Raw genomic sequence first — 16,762 nt, 5'->3', positions numbered from 1 at the left:
GGTAAAACGAGGAGAGACGTGAATGGCCTAACTTCAAGTCCCCTCCCCACTCTGCTTCCTCAGATCAGGCCCTGTAGCCAAATAACTCTCCTTATCAAGGAGACCAGGCAGAGTTCCCACTTACTCTGAGTAGTGGGTTTCGGTTCCCTGCCAGCCTGCAGAATTATTCAAACAAGTCAACCACATACTACGTCCTCCCATGGGAACCAGGGGGCACCGCATCCTCTTTGTACTGGAAAGGCTGAGCCCCAGAGCCCCTGGTTGCTCGCTCTGTTCCTGAGTGCAACTCCGTGTGGCCCCTTGTGGCACGTGCTGTCCTCCTCCTTCAGGATGGGAGTATATGTGAGCAATCACCAGCTGTTATCTTGTCTGTCCAGTGTTAGGTGCCATGGGTTCAGCCATCCCCCTAACTATAGGGCAGGAATCCCTCCCTCAGCAATGGGATGAATAAGAGGTGTTTAAAACAAAAAGTTACTATTCCATCAAATTCTCCCAACACCTGGGGTTGTCATAATGTAAACTTTTAGCCAATCTATTAATGTCTCATTATGGTCTTAATTTTTATTTCGTTGATTACCCATGAGATTGAACACCGTTTCATGCTTATTGTCTATTTGTATTTTTCTTTGGTAGCGTTCTGGTGAAAACAAAATGCAGTTCTGTTTAGCTCCTCTGGGAAGCTGACTCCCCAGGACGCAGGGCTTGGCAAGAGCAGGCTGTGGGCCAAGTCCTGACTCTCTGGGCAGGTCAAAGGCCGTGGGGCAGGAGTGGCTCATCCCATTCCTGGGAGTGTGCTGGAGGAGCCCAGGTGTCCTGAAGGACCCAGAATGCGTAGGAATTCCAATCCTGGCTCCTTGGGGCTTTCTATTCCTAGACCTCCGTCATCTGTAAAATGAATGGCTTTCATTTTTGCTTTATCTCACACACCCCTATACTAAAAGTTCTTTCATATTTGTATTGGACCGAATTGTGTCCCCCAAAATTCATATGTTGAAAGCCCTAATCTGCAGCATGCGTGTATGTGGAGAGAGAGTTTTTAGGAGGTAATTAAGTTTAACTGAGGTCATAAGGATGGGACCCTGATCCAATAGGACTTGGCTTTATATGAAGAGGAAGAGCGAGACCCACAGATACACGCTCCGTGTGAGGACACAAAGTGAAGAGGTCAAGGCCATCTGCAAGCTAGAAAGAGGGACCACCCCAGAATACTATGCTGGCACCCTGATCTCAGAGTTCCAGCCTCTACAACTCTAAGAAGATAACTTTCTATTATTTAAATCACCAAGTCGATGACATTTTGCTGTGGTGGCTCGAGCTGACTAATACAATATTGTTTAATGGACTTGTTTTGTTTACTTGAATACACTTATATAAAAAGGAAACTTGACCTCTCTGTAAATGGAAAATCAGTAGCGCTCACTATTAATAGAATGAATCAGGGCTGACCAGACACAGGGTCTTGAGCCCAAGATACTTTTAGGGGTTTATGAAAATACTTTAATTTTAATTAAAAAAATTTAACAGAAGAAACAATAAATGTAATGATGAATCAGATCTGGATTATATTCTTTTTAAAAAATATATATTTTATTGATTTTTTTACAGAGAGGAAGGGAGAGGGATAGAGAGTTAGAAACATCGATCAGCTGCCTCCTGCACACCCACTACTGAGGCTGTGCCCGAAACCAAGGTACATGCCCTTGACTGGAATCGAACTTGGGACCCTTCAGTCCACAGGCCGACACTCTATCCACTTAGCCAAACCGGATAGGGCTGGATTATATTCTTATTTATACTAATGCAATAATAACATGTAACATTAAAAATATATATTTGTATTCATCTCAAAGAGGAAGAGAGAGGGAGAGAGAGATAGAAACATCAATGATGAGAGAGAATCATTGATTGGCTGCCTCCTGCACTGGGAATCAAGTCTGCAACCTGGGCACGTGCCCTGACTGGGAATCGAACTGTGACCTCCTGGTTCAATCACTGAGCCACGCCAGCTGGGCAATAACATGTAATTTTTAATCTTTTTTTTTTTTTTTTAATGGAAGAAGGGGCCACCCAAGGTAAAAGTGACCAGGGCCCCTGAAAGTCAGAATGCAGCCCTGGAATGAGGTATCTATGAAATAGATGCCACGAGGATTTCAGTACCAGAGAAGAGAGTCTATAGAGTCGTACTGAATTGAAATAGAGAAGGGCTACAACTTAATAAATTGACAACCAAATTTGTCATTTGATTAAACGTTACTTCAGATGAAACTTGTATTATTTTTCCTGCTTGTATATTGTTTTCCATAGAGTTGCTTTCATACGGATTATTTAGCAAAGTTCAGGTTTCAGAGTGCTTTTGCTTCGTAAATTTAGGCTCTGCTATGTTCTACCATTTTGTTCAGTAAAACTTAAGATATCATGAAAACAAAACAAAAAGAAATATGCTGAACAAAGTTATCGGATTTGAGTTCAGCCTCCTAGCTTAGTCATCCTAACATGATTATTTTATTTGGGGTGGTTGCCCTGGTGCTGCTCCGGCCTGAGCTTTGTGTGAGCTACCTCCAAGCTATGGTCTGAGCAAGCAGGAGATACTAGTACACTCTGATCTGCATCAAATCAGAAAAATGTCTGGCTGTGTCTAAAGGACAGGACCCACCTCAGATTCCCCAAGGAGCCAGCTACAAAAAGCCTAGGACACTGCTGTCTTGCGGGCAGCACTTCAGTAGATCTTCATCCAATTCAATATCAAGGGCATTCCTACTGGTTGAGACCCATATGGGGAGAACTTAATGGGACCTTCTCAGCAAATGGAATCATAGGAGTCCTCTGTAGGGAGTGATTCTGAAGACGTCCTTTCCTGGAATCATAGTCTACCTGAAGGAAAAATTTACATACAGACATTAATATGCATAAGTAGATATGTATATGTATATCTTTGTGCTTGGGAGATTGTCATAGTGTAAACCATGAACAGCCTTTTGTTTATGGACAATCCCATAATAAAACTCAGAAACCAAGACAAAAGGAATTGGCTTCCAGGGATCTGAGCCTTGCTGCCCATGCAAAGGTTGATTCGTTTTTATGCTTTTTATGATTTCCGCATTGGCAGAAGTTTTCATACCTTCTATGTTTTTTAAAATAACTCAAAATTTTATTACTAAAAATAGAAAATTTGAGTACATTTAGAAAAATAGAAAAAGTAGAAATTGCTATTAACCTTGTGCATTAAATAAGCAAGCAATGGTATCCCAATCATTTTCTTGATTATTAATGAGGTTAAATACTTTATTTTTTTAGTAGTTATGTTTTCTCTTTGATCAAATGTTCATGTCCTTTGCCTTTATAGTACTTATTATGGTTGCTTTGTTTTTCATATCATGTTATAGGATCTCTTTGTATAAAAATCTATATATATAAAAGCCTAAGCGGCCATTATGACAGAATGACCAGAACGAACGGTGGGCCAGTCGCTATGATGCGCACTGACCACCAGGGGGCAGATGCTCAATGCAGGAGCTGCCCCTTGGTGGTCAGTGTGCTCCCACAGCCAGCCTCCCGCGATCCCTCCCCCCTGCTGGCTAGCCCCCCATAGGCTCCTATGTGGGGGCTGGCTGGCCAACCTCCCGGGGTCCCTCCCCCTGGCTGGCCAGCCCCCCCATAGGCCTCGATCACTGGCCAGGCTGAGGGACCCCACCTGTGCACGAATTCGTGCACCGGGCCTCTAGTAAAATATAATTTAAAAGGAAATGGGGTTTATAGTGAAAAATTTTCCTTCCCTTCCCATACACAGTCACTTAGTTACCCTCCCCGGGGACCATCACAGTATCTTGTATCTTCCAGACATGCTGCAGGCATATAAAGGTGAATATTATATTACTAGAGGCCCGATGCACAAATTTGTGCTAGAGTACGCCTTCCTTCCCCTGGCTGCTGGCACCGGCTTCCCTCTGGCACCCGGGACCTGGGCTTTGCTCTGGCTGCCAGCAGGCACCTGGGACTCCTGGCTTCCCTCCAGCCACCGGCTTCGTCTGGAAGGACATCCAGTCTAATTAGCATATTATCCTTTTATTATTATAGATGATTACACAATCATTTATTGTCCAAATATCAACTCATTACTCCTTACACCCACTGTTAAGAGCCCCATTTTACAGATGAGGAAATGGAGAGGCTAAGTAATTTGCCCAAGGTTTTTCAGATAATAATAGTCGAGCTGGGGTTGAATCCTGATTATTTGTACCTGGGAGTTATAATTTTCAAAGTTCCTCTACTTCTGTGAGCTTAGCCTCACTGTGGTCCTGGGAAGGAGGTGGGAGGCTCCACAGCCCACCCAAGGCCATGCTGCACTGGGTGCCCATGTGGAACTAGAATCCAGGTTCTCCTTGTTTCTGGCACACACACGAAGGTCTGCGTTGTGTAAGGACAAGGCCATGCACGTGGGCCTCCCAGCTGTATGGGCGGTTAGAGTCCATCCCAGGATGGGGAGGCTGGGTTAAATCCATGACTAAATTCAGTTCACTTCGGGGCTGTAGGGTTTCTGGATGAGAAAGGAAGGAGAGCCGCAGAACTTTGGACAGACTTTGCTCCACATTATGGAACTGCTTTCAGTTTCCACAGGCATTGCGACCACACCTTTTCTTATTCTGTTCTCCCTTCTGGGAACACACTCATCTAAGTCCTTCCTCTAGCGAACTCCCCCTGTGCGGCAATGCACTTGGGTTTTTATGTCTTCCAGGAAACCTAGCCCCTCTCTGAGGTTGCGTCAGGTGACCCCACAGCACCAGGTGGCTCCCTAGATCCTCCTGCTTACCACTTTGCATTAAAAACGCAGGGGCCGCATTCTTTCCCTCAAGGGCAAGGACCCCCACTTTCTCATCGTGCTGTTCCCTAAAGGTCAGGGCCCGACACTCAGTAGTAAATGCATGTTAACTGAGACGAATGACCAGAGGTAGGGCGAAACGCCCGGGTTCCCTCATCTCTACCTAGGTTAAGATTGTGGCCAGTGTCCTCTTCATTTCTGGCACGTAGAGGGAGCCCAGTTAAAGTTTATTGAATTGAATTAAACAATTAATCGTTCTGCAAATACATCGTACGTCTGCGCAGAAAAGCAATTCGGTTCCAAGACACTTAGATAAAAACCCTGTGAGGTGGTGGGCACAGAACTCAAAATAGGGTCTCAAAGCATGCTCATTTCCTCCTCAGCTGGACTGAAAGCGCTGGGGGTAAGGAAAGTGGGTTCAATCCTCCCAAGGCGTCTCATTATTACTAGGGCATTCTTCCCCAGATGCTGCTCGGTGCCCAGGGACTGCTCTTCTCCGGCGGCCTCAGCTCCAGGCTGGGGAATGGGTCTCTGCCCTTACGCTCCTGGCCCCTTGGGGAGGCACACAGTAGGCCCGCAGGTTGTAATAGATCGGTGGTAAAATAAGGGAGGTTCCTGAAATCCGTCTTGGGGCCGCCCCCACCCACTGTTTTCCCAATCGACACATAGCAGGCACTAAATATTAAATCTAATATAAAGGACCCAAAGCAAGAGAGAATGGTTCCAACAGCGCCCCTGGCGGCGCTCTTCACCGCGCCGTCACCAGGGAGAAACGACCCTCAATTGCGCCATCGAAGGGTAGACCGCACAAAGGATCTCAACTGCCAGGGCAGGGGCCGTTGGAGGGCATATAGTGTATGCTGTGCCCCACCCCTTTTTAGAGATGGGGCCAGGGGCCCAGAAAAGGGAAATGACGTGTCCAGGGGGCTCCAAATATTCGCTAGGGGGGCTCAGGGCAGCGGTTTGAGGGTGGAGGCCGCCGAGCGAGCTGTCGGGAGCAGCGTTTGCAGAACCAGCATCCTGCAAAGAGTTGGGGCGAGTATGTATTTGGAGCGGCGGGGAGCTGGGGGAGCCCGGGCGCGGGGTCCGGCCGCGGCGTGGAACCAGAACCCGGATGGGCGGACCCCAGCCCCGCGCCCCGGAGCGCTCGCCGCCTGGTGCACGGCGCCCCCCAGTGGGACGCCAAGGTCTAGCCACGCCGCGCGCTCCCAGGCCCGCCGCTCTCCCGACCAAGTGCGCGAGTTCCAGGGATCCAGCCCACCGCGCCAGGGGCCGGGCCAGGGCCGGCAGTCTCCTGCCCTCGGCGGCTTCCCGTTAGCAGCGGAGTCGGCGGGGGGCAGGTTCCCACGGTCCCTCCGCCAGCTTTGCGGGCGCGCGGCGCGTGGGCGGGGCTTCCGGAGGCGGGGTCCTCGGTGCGGGACGAGCCCGGGCCGCCGGCTGTGCTCTGTCGCTGCGGTCACCGGAGCCCACACTCGGTCCCGAGATGACGGCGTGCAAGCGGGTGGCGAAGGTAAGCGCACGTAGGTGACCCCTTTCTCAGGGCTCCCCGCGCCGTCCCCAGTCCCTCCGCCCTCCGTCCCTCCCCGCCCTTCTCCGCGCGCACTTGTTTGTGCAGGTTCCGGGGCTGCTGAACCCTGGTCCCCCCCCGCCCCCTCCCAGAGGAAGAAGGGTCTGCGGGAGGGGTCGGAGCTGGAGTTTGGGGAGCGGAGGGGCATTTCGTGGCGCTGTCTCCCTCAGCCGCGAAGAAGATGGGGATGAGCCGGCGCTCCGCACACTGGTTTCAGTTTCTTTTCACCTGCCAGAAACTTGTGATAGCGGTTGCTTGCGCCTTAGGTGCTGAAGGGTTCCAGGAGCCAGGCGGGGTGGGGTGGGCTTGAACGGAGATGTAACCAGGACAAGGTCCTTGTCTTGGAATAGCCCGGGACCCGCCTCCTATTTTGGTACCTACATCACTAGAGTCCCGAGATGTGTGTGTGTGTGTGTGTGTGTGTGGGGGGGGGGGTGCTGAGTAGAAGTTGGGAACAAAGGTTTCCTGGGTATTTTCAGGAGGAAAAGCTATCGAAGCGGACCTGGAAGGTGTCCTGGAGTAAAAGTGTGCATTCATTCGTTCTACACATGTTGAATACCTACTATGTGCTGGTTCCTGTGCAGAGATGAGCAAAAATCCTGCCCTCACCCCGTTTTCTTTCCAGTCGGGGGACACAATTTGAAATGAAGTCTGGAAGGATGGGGAACAGAGGATTTCCCCCAGGAGGTGGGGAAACGCAGGGTGTTTTCCGGACCGGGTGGAGCCAGGAGATAGAAGGGGAAGGAAGAGCAATCCTGGTGCAGTGAGTCTGACACCCCCCAGACTCTGACCTTCTCAGAAGTGCCCCTCTAAATGTGCGGAGTGGGGGACAGGCTTGAGGAGGGTCACAGGGGGTGCCTGCTACCCTCAGCCTTTGAGAGGGAGGCGGTCCCAGATTGGGGCACCTGGAGCAGACCCAGCCCAGAACTGAAATCTCAAGGTTAGGCAGAGGGTCTTCCAGCCAAGTGGGAAAGAGCTAGGAGCTGTGTTTGGTATTTATCCCACCGGCACCATTAGGTGCCAAGCCGTTTACACATTAGTCATTTCATGTAATTGTCATTTGCCCCCATTTTACAGATGAGGAAATTGAGGCTCAGAATCACTTGGTTGTCAGGGTCATCGAGTAGGGAGTGAAGGGGCTGGGATTCGAGTCCAGGTGGATGGGGCTCCAACCAGCAGCTTCTTTCGGGGGCCTCTCTGCTTTCATTTTCTGTTCCTTTGAGTCAGGTAATTTCCTTGTAGGCCTCAGGAAGGAGCTGTGCGTCCTTGCTTGGGTTTCCACATTCTCGGGCTTGGGGAAAGTTTTGGCAGAACTCACCTATAAGAGTTATGTTCCCAGTTATAGTAAGCCAGGAAGTGTCTATCCCACAGCTTCTCCGTTCAACCTTGGCCTTCGTTGTTTCCCAAGAGTCACAGATTATATTGGAACTAGGACTTGGAGTAGCAGATGCTTCTAGTTTGGGGTAAATTGATAAATGAGGGTCAGACACTTTGGACAGAAGTAGTTTGTTGGCATGAACAGAGATGGAGTATGGGCTGAACCTAGGAAATGGGGAACGGGTGTGTTTATATATTGGGGGGCAGATAAAGTTCAGGTGGCCCACAGTGCTAAGGGACCCCTCCTCGTGGATGGGCTGTGAGAAGCTTTCTCTCTGCTTTTGTTTACACCAGGGTCTGTCTCTCCACCTTGCCACCATTGACGTTTTGGGCTAGATAATATTTTGTAGGATGTCTGTGAACATCCCTGGCCTCGGCCCACTAAATGCCGGTAGCATCCCCCATTCTGTGTTCCAGAGCCTATGACCTGCCCTTGAGTGTCTTTTAATCTTTTAATAGTTGCCCCCACCAAAGGTCTGTTGTCCCACAGGATGAACCCTGAAAGGGAGAGGGCTCCTTGGTCCAATAAGTTTGAGAAGTACTGTATGTTGTGGGCTCGCCTCTTGGAGGTTCACGACACACAATAGCACATTAAAGACTTGGGACGTCCTGCCGTGGAGAAATCTGTTTAGCCAGGGTTTCCCAGAGCCCTTGACCGTGGTAACTGTTAACCTTGCAGGAGACACACATTAGCTCTGACTGGGCCCTCTGCCTTGGTGCCTCTCGCCTTCTCTGCGGGGTGGGCTCCTTTCATGCCCCGTGATCCAGCTCAGTGCCACCTTCCGCAGAGCCTTCCTGCTGTCCCCCCCTCTCCTTCCCCGTTCTTGTCCACGTCATCACAGCCCTGGTTCTTCCATTGCTCCAGGGAAGGTCTTGAGGACTGGGCCCTGTCTTAGTCAGGTGTTAGCAGAGGCTGCTCAGGCAGGGCTGCTGGGAGAATTCAGTGACGTGCAGGTGACTGGGCCACGTTTCTAGGAAGGTGAGTCACTCCTGTCCCTTGTTTCTCTGTGTGGTGTGTGGACTTCTGCTTTGCATGGTCTGAGTCACCTCCCTCCCTCACCCTGGGACGGAGGGGTCTGCCAAGCACAGGGGGATGTCTCTGCTGCTGTGAGCCTGTAAGGACACACTGTCACGCTGGACACTGGCGGATGCTAGGGAGGGCCAGAGGGAGGGAGGGTATTAGGGCCTGGTGACTCCCTAGGAAAAGGACTAGAGGATGGAGGTTAAGTGCCTTGGTTTCAGGAGAAACGACTCCTAAGAGAGTTGACTCCCAAGTTCTAACATCTGGAAGCAGTGACCTTCATGTTCCCTTCACCTGGCACCTCCAGAGCTGTGTGAGACTAACACCGCTGTCACTTAAAAGTACTTAGCACCGGCCTGGCACATACGAAGTGCTCAATAAATGGGAGCTCTGACTTTGCCGGCTTCTGCCCGACTTGGGACTTAGGACAGCTTGTGCTGGGGCAGGGGGAAGCGGCTGAAGTAGGGGAGACTAAGCCAACTGCCGCCCCCCCCCCCCCCTCAGGAGCTGGAGGATCTTCAGAAGGACCTTCCCCACTACCTGCGGAACCTGTCCAGCGACGATGCGGATGTCCTGGTGTGGCACGTCCTCCTTCTGCCCGTGAGTGTCCCTGGGATCCTGGTCCTGGGTTGGGGTGACTTAGGCCAGGGGCCTGGGCAGGGATGGTTAGGACGGGGCAAGAATTTTCCCTGTGTTGGGGTCCCTTTTTTACTGCCTCTGCCATTGGTAGAGGGGTCTCTCTCTGAATTTATTGCTTCTGAGGTTGAAGCAGATACCCTTTCGTTCGTCCATGCTGTCGCAAATGGTAAGATTTTATTCTTTAAAAAAAAACAAAGGAAAGATTTCTTGGACCTGTGTCAGGGGCCAGAGATAAACTTCCTGTTTCCCACAGTTGATCGAGGGTAAAGAGTGGTTCCCCAAATTATGCCAGCCTCGAAGTGTTCCCCAGACGTTTGTTATATCAGGACGGTCAGTGACGCTGACATGTACACAAGTGGCGAGAGAGAGCACGCTTCATCAGTGTCCTGAAGGGGTCAGGGGTAATGGACACAGAAATGAGTCAGTTGAGCTGAGAATACTTTTCTTTAGGAGGCCCTTCTCCAACAGTGTTAGTGCTTAATTCCATGGAGTCGTGCTGTTCAGATTTCAAAGATCACAGATAAGATGCAAAAGTCATTTAGCCTTCTGTGAGGCCTCACCCTTGGCCTTGTCTCTGCTTCCTGGTCCCACCCACTTCTTGTTATTCAAGAACATAAATGCTGAGACATTTTATCTGCCCACTAGTTGCCCCCTCTCTTGTTTCAGACACATCCAAGACCACTGTGGCTTCTGTTTTGCCTTTTGCTAAGGCAGAGGAGTTCTCTTAAAAACCTGACTGTGCCTAAATGTGTATGCCATTCTGTCTTTGTCCTGTCTTCTCAGCAGCCAAGGTTCTGAAAGGTCTGGAGCTTTGGCACCAGCCTGGACTGGGGTCACCGAAGTTCTGGGGTTCCTTCTGTCTCGGGGTGGAGCACAGTGTTCATGTGTGGAAATAGAGTCCAGGGCGTGGGTTCCCATCCCAGCCCTGCCACTGTGGGCCTGGGCAAGTTACTTACGTGCATTGAGCTTGAGTTTCCTCACATGGAATTGGAGATGCTGATAGTCATGAGTTTTCATAATACTTATAACAGCTGACACAAATGTAGTGCTTTCCATGTGCCAGGCCCTGTTCTAAGTCCTTAGCATAACTCTTTTAATCCTCACAGAAGCCCTATGAAGAAGTGTATTATTATGCCCAAATGGAAGCACAGAGAAGTTAAGTTACGTACCTAAGGTCACACAGCTAGTGAGGAGCAGAGCCAAGATGCACACCCAGGCAGTGTGGCGCCAAAGTCCATGCAACCCCTACAGTCTGCTACACGGCCTAATGTGTGCCAAGCCCTTAGCACAGGGCAGCACAGAGTAGGTGCTCAGGCAAGCCTTCAGGTTGCTCAAACTCTGGAGGATTTCCTACTGGGTCCCAGCAGCTTCCATCCCTCGATCTCTTTAGCCACTGTATTCTTTCTTTATTTTAAGTCACAATAAAATACACATAACAGTATTTACCATCTTAACCATTGTTATGTTTACAGTTCAGTGGCACTGAGTCTATTCACATTCTTGTGCAACCAGCACCACCATCCATCTCCAGAGCTCTTTCATCTTCCCCAAACTCCGTACCCATGAAGCACTAACTCCCCATTCTTCCTTCTCTCCAGTCCCTGCTAACTTTCTAATTTATATCAATGAATTTGACTAGTCTAGATATCTTCAAAATGTGTTCTTTTTTGTCTAGCATATTTCACTGAGCATAATGTCTTCAGAGTTCATCCATGGTGTGGCATGTGTCAGAATTTCCTTCCTTTTTAAAATATATTTTTTATTGATTTCAGAGAGGAAGGGAGAGGGAGAGTGAATCGTTGATCGGCTGCCTCTTGCATGTCTTGCATACCCCCCTTCCTCTCCCCTCCCCCCCCCCCCCCCCCCGCAATTGATCCTGCAATCCAGGTATGTGCCCTGATTGGGATTTGAACTGTGTGACCTCCTGGTTCATGGGTTGACAATCACTGAGCCACACCAGCCAGGCTGAATTCCCTTCCTTTTTTTTTTAAAAAAATATATTTTATTGATTTTTTACAGAGAGGAAGGAGAGGGAGAGGGATAGAGAGTTAGAAACATCGATGAGAGAGAAACATCGATCAGCTGCCTCCTGCATACCTCCTACTGGGGATGTGCCCGCAACCAAGGTACATGCCCTTGACCAGAATTGAACCTGGGACCTTTCAGTCCACAGGACGATGCCCTATCCACTGAGCCAAACTGGTTAGGGCTGAATTCCCTTCCTCTTCAAGGTTGAATAATATTCCATTGTACGTTCATGCCACATTTTGCTTAAGCATTCATTCGTAGATGGACATTTGGGTTGTTTCCAGGGTTTGCTATAATGAATGACGCAGCTGTGAATGCGGGTGTACAAATACCTATTTGAGTCCTTGCTTTCACTTCTTTTGAGTATATCACCAGAAGTGGAATTGTTGGACCATATGGTAATTCTGTTTAAATTTTTGAGGGACCACTGTACGGCTTTCCACAGTGGCTGCCCTATTTTACATCTGCAGTCCCCGAGTTCTTCCAGTTTCCTCACTTTCTCCATTTCATCCCCTCCAACCACGGTGTTGTCCTGTATTTGCTAACAGCTCCCAGACAGAGGATGTGTGTCCTTCTCTTCCGTAATTCTCAGGAAGGCTTTAAACTGAGATGACCATTTGCAACAACATGGATGGACCTTGAAGGTAGACGGAGAAAGACAGATACTGTATGATCTCACGTCAATGAGGAATCTAAAAAAAAATAAGTAAAAATAGCAAACCCCAAAACTCCAAGAAAAAGAGATCAGAGGGTGGAGGGAGGGGGAAATGAAGGAAAGTGGTCAAAAGATGCAAACTTCCAGTTATAAGGTAAGTAAATGCTGGGAATGAGATATATAATGTGATGATCATAGCTAACACCGCTGTGGGTCTATAGGAAGGTTGTTTTAAGCGAGTAGATCCTGCCCTAGCTGGGTTGGCTCAGTGGATAGAGCATGGGCCTGTGGACTGAAGGGTCCCAGGTTCTATTCTGGTCAAGGGCACATGGCCGGGTTGTGCCCGGGTTGTGGGCACATGCCTGGGTTGTGGGGCTTGCAGGAGGCAGCCAGTCAATGATTCTCTCTCATCACTGATGTTTCTATCTTTTTCTCCCTCTCCCTTCCTCTCCGAAATCAATAAAAATATATTTTTTTAAAAAAGAGTAGATCCTAACAGTTCTCATCACAAGGAGAAACATTTTTTTCTTTTCTTTTTCTTGTATCTATATGAGAAGATAAGCGTTAGCTGGTACTGTTAGGGTAATTATTTCACAATACATGTAAATCTAATCTTCAGGCTATACACCTCAAACTTATATAATGGTGTGTGCCAATTATTTCTCAATAAATCTGGGCAAAGGTTAATTATCTGTACAAAAAAAAAAAAAAAAGATGAGATGGTCCTTAGAGCTCATTTAGTCAAACTTTACCCGCTTTTCAAATGAGGAAACTGAGGCCTAGAGATGGGAGGCGCTGGCCTGGGTCACCCAGCAAAAGCCAGAATCCGTCTTGGGCCCCCCTCCACCCCCAGGTCAGAGTTCTTTTGTGATTCCACTCTTCCACTAACGCATGGCTCAGTTGCCAAATGAATGCAGGTGCCACTGTCCCCATTCATGATTCTTTTTCGGAGTGGAGTAGAGGCTGCCTTGGACCCTGGGGTGGGGGCAGGGAAGGGGGAAACGGGACCAAGGCCCGAGGAGGAAAATGATCTTTTCAGAGCAGCCCTGCCTCGGAACAGAGCTTCACGCCTTTTCTTATACAGGAGAGGCCGCCCTACAACCTCAGGGCCTTCAACGTGCGCATCACCTTCCCCGAGGAATATCCAATGAGACCCCCCACGGTGACGTTCACAACCAGGATCTACCACCCCAACGTGGGCATCGATGGCCAGGTGTGCCTACCCATCATCAGCGATAACAACTGGAAGCTCCATACCAAGGCCTACCAAGGTGGGCGGGGTTCTGCCTCCAGGGAGGGGCCCATGCTGGAGAGGGGTTATGGGGCTGATTTTGAGTTAGAAAATACCCAAAAGAGAAGAGATAAGAATTGTGGGTCTCAGTGGAGTCTGTTGTTGGATAGAAGGGATGCGTCCTGAGATACCTGCTCCTGCTTCTGTTCTTACACGTGGGCAGGTGTGACAACAACGTGTCTGTGGGTCACGGGAGAGAAGCAGCTGAGCTCTAGAGGGACGGGCTGGGGATCAGAAGGCCGCTGCTCTCTATCTCTGGACCTTGGTGAAGTGTCCACTCCTTTCCGGGGCTCAGTGCCCTGAAGGACAGTTGAAGGGGTTGGCCCAGTAATGACAATCCACATCACTCAATTAAGCACTTGGGGCACTATGCGGAGAGCTTCACGCATAATCTCATGGAATCCCCTGAGCAACTCCACAAGCTAGCGCTCTCCTTAGCCCCATTGAGTGGATGAGCACACTGAGGCACCGAGAGGTGAGGCACTTGCCTGAGGTCGTTCAGCTGGCCGGCGGCAGCGCTGGGACGCGGAGCCCGGCTTGGCTGGCGAGCTCGGCGCCGTCCAGCAGGCCTTTCTGCAGTGATGGGAGTGTTGTGTGCCCTGTCCAGTTCCACCGTCAGTGGCCACAGTGTGGCTACTGAGCGCTTGAAATGTGGCCAGTGGGCCGAGGAACTGAGTTCCTAGTTGTAGTTCATTTCAATTCATTGAAAACGCGATAAGCACGGGTGACTATTGGCTCAAGTCAATGTGCGATCTATCCTGCCTCTGGACGATCTCGGTTCTTAACCCCGGCAAGGAGGGTCCTGGGGTGGGGGCGGGTGGGGAGTGCTCCTTGGATGACCCTCAGGGGACCCGTGAAGCACTCTTACCTCAGAGCTACCTGTTTGTGCCCTTTTACACGTGCCTGGGGAGACGGGCCCCTGCCTTCACCAGGTTCCCAAAGGCATCTGTGCAAGATCAACCACCGGGCAGTAGTGGTTCTCAGTCTTTAGCCTCCGAATGCTTTTTCCCGAATAAAAGTTCATTTGGAATCCTAATACCAAACAGAGGGAAACGAAGTGGTTCTTGTTGAAAAGGGAGTGGGACCCAGACACCCCACGTATCTCATCACGGAACATAGTTTAGAAACCACTGATAGAACCAGTCAGAGCTTTCGGCATCGTCAGCTGGGAATGTGTGGGGCATTCAGGTTGGTTAGGGCCGTGGTCGGCAAACCGCGGCTCGCAAGCCACATGCGGCTCTTTGGCCCCTTGAGTGTGGCTCTTCCACAAAATATCACGTGCGGGCGCGCACGTACAGTGCGATTGAAACTTCGTGGCCCATGCGCAGAAGTCGGTTTTCGGCTCTCAAAAGAAATTTCAGTCGTGCTGTTGATATTTGGCTCTGTTGACTAATAAGTTTGCCGACCACTGGGTTAGGGAGTCATCCTGAGAGGTGGAACCTTCTTGGGGGTTCCCCAGGGAGTGAGCATGGAGATTCAGGGAGTGGGCAGCCATCGGACCCTTCCCCGGATTTCTCTCTCCGTCCTCATGTCCTGCTCTGGCCTCTCTCCCCAGTCTTGGAGGCCCTCAACGTGCTGGTGAATAAACCGGACCTGGGGGAGCCCCTGCGCCTGGAGCTTGCTGACCTGCTAACACAGGACTCAGAGCAGTTCTACAGGAGCGCTGAAGAGTTCACCCTCCAGTTTGGAGAACCCCGGCCCTCCTAGCTCCAGTTCTGGCCCTCTGCACCGGGTCCTGTCCGTGTGATGGACGGACACACCGCATGGACGGACACCATGTCCTGCTCAATTTTTCTGTTTTTCCTTTCTTAGGTTGTTAGTTGTTAGTTGTGTGTGTGGTATGTGTGGACCCAGTTCCAGGTTCACCTGGCCACAGGTGTGCTTTCCATTCCCTTTCTGTGCCCCAGAGCCTGGCGGTTTAGGTTTGCAGAATCACAGGCCAGCTCCTACTCGTGGCTCTGTCTTAGAGATCACCTTCCAGGCCAGCTCGCAGGAGATGAGCCCGGCAGCCAACCAGAAAACCCCTGGGACCCAGGCGCCTGGGGGAGTGGGGGCGGGAGGCGGGCACATGGAAGGGAGTCCCTTGCAATTGGGTGATATGTTGATTACATTATCAGCCAGGCTGTGTAGATTTAAGTGCTAAACCTTTTCTTTCCCACTGATGAATCACTAAGTGAAGAATCTCATCTCTGTCCCAGAAATCCGACTACACAGTTTCCAAACCACTTGCAATCCCATTAGGTTGGGGGCCAGGCTTCAGGCTGGGAGGAGTGGCCCCTTCAGCTTCCAGTCAAGGGGGAGTCACGGGAAGCATGTGTTTTTCCAGCCATTAAAGTCTCAGATGACTTGTGGAGTCTGGCTCCGTGTTCATTGAGGGGATGGGGCGGTTTCATCAGGAGAAGAGGAGGCTGGGGAGTTAGCTGCTGTCTAAAAAAAGGCGGGACCCTACTTCCCATGAACTGATGGTCCTGAGCCGGGAGTAACCCCAAATATTGTGGGGGGCCACGAGGGACTAGGCCACCCTGGCCAGAGGGCCGTCAACACCGCCACAGGGGTAATGTCCTCATTTCATAGATGAGGCAGCAGCGGCACAGGGCACAGAGTGGGGTGCCAGGTCACCTCCTGCCTCCGTGCCAACCTGGCTGGCTTTTGTCTCTGTGTTTTTCATGGGCTGTTATCAGCACAGCATTCCCCAGTGGCTGATAAAGCCAGACAGGACTGTTAGCAGGACATTGTCATCAGCTCAGCCGTTCCTCTCTAATGAGCAATGGAAAAACAAAAACAAGCCACAACTTCAGCCAGAGTTGGAGGGATTAACTAACCGGAAGGAAGAACCTTCTGGGTGTGATGGTTCCGAGTTACAGGAAACCCATCTGCTTTTTTTTTTTTTTTTAAATATATTTTATTGATTTTTTACAGAGAGGAAGGGAGAGTGATAGAGAGCTAGAAACATTGATGAGAGAGAAACATCGATCAGCTGCCTCCTGCACACCCCCCACAGGGGATGTGCCCGAAACCAAGGTACATGCCCTTGACCGGAATCGAACCTGGGACCCTTCAGTCCTCAGGCCAACGCTCTATCCACTGAGCCAAACCAGTTCTGGCCCCATCTGCTTTGAAGGGACAGAAATGTGGGGTATCTTTGTGGCAAGGGCCTCACTGTAGGCCCCACTAGCCTACTTTGGGTGTGATTTCTAGAGCATCTTCTATTCCAGCCCTGCCCTGGAATTCTCTAATCCGGGAGAAGTGTGGAGAGCGGGAAGAGACAGGAAAAGTGCCACCGATGGCCGGAAATGTAAGATTTGTTTTTACTCTTGGCCACCACTTACTGAACGCATATGTGACAGGCACCAGGCATGGCTTTTGCT

General features: G+C 50.2%; 1 protein-coding gene across 1 annotated transcript; it reads left to right on the top strand.

Moving 5' to 3' along the window:
• The first annotated feature begins 5,683 nt into the window (after positions 1-5,683).
• On the top strand, positions 5,684-16,172 carry UBE2L6 (ubiquitin conjugating enzyme E2 L6). The gene is made up of 4 exons (XM_079789450.1): positions 5,684-6,326; positions 9,286-9,381; positions 13,188-13,374; positions 14,950-16,172. The coding sequence occupies exons 1-4, from the start codon at positions 6,300-6,302 to the stop codon at positions 15,099-15,101; spliced, it is 462 nt and encodes a 153-aa protein (XP_079645576.1). The 5' UTR covers positions 5,684-6,299; the 3' UTR covers positions 15,102-16,172.
• Positions 16,173-16,762: the final 590 nt, after the last annotated feature.

Source organism: Cnephaeus nilssonii (genome assembly GCF_951640355.1).
Source record: "Cnephaeus nilssonii genome assembly, chromosome: 13".
NCBI lineage: Eukaryota > Metazoa > Chordata > Mammalia > Chiroptera > Vespertilionidae > Cnephaeus > Cnephaeus nilssonii.
This window is presented reverse-complemented; position numbering and strand designations above follow the sequence as displayed.

Excerpts from the sequence above, each read along its gene's own strand:
- UBE2L6 (XM_079789450.1), top strand. The coding sequence starts at position 6,300 with ATGACGGCGTGCAAGCGGGTGGCGAAG. Across the intron at positions 9,382-13,187 it reads GGCACGTCCTCCTTCTGCCC|GAGAGGCCGCCCTACAACCT; the intron begins GTGAGTGTCCCT and ends TTTCTTATACAG. Across the intron at positions 13,375-14,949 it reads CCATACCAAGGCCTACCAAG|TCTTGGAGGCCCTCAACGTG; the intron begins GTGGGCGGGGTT and ends CTCTCTCCCCAG.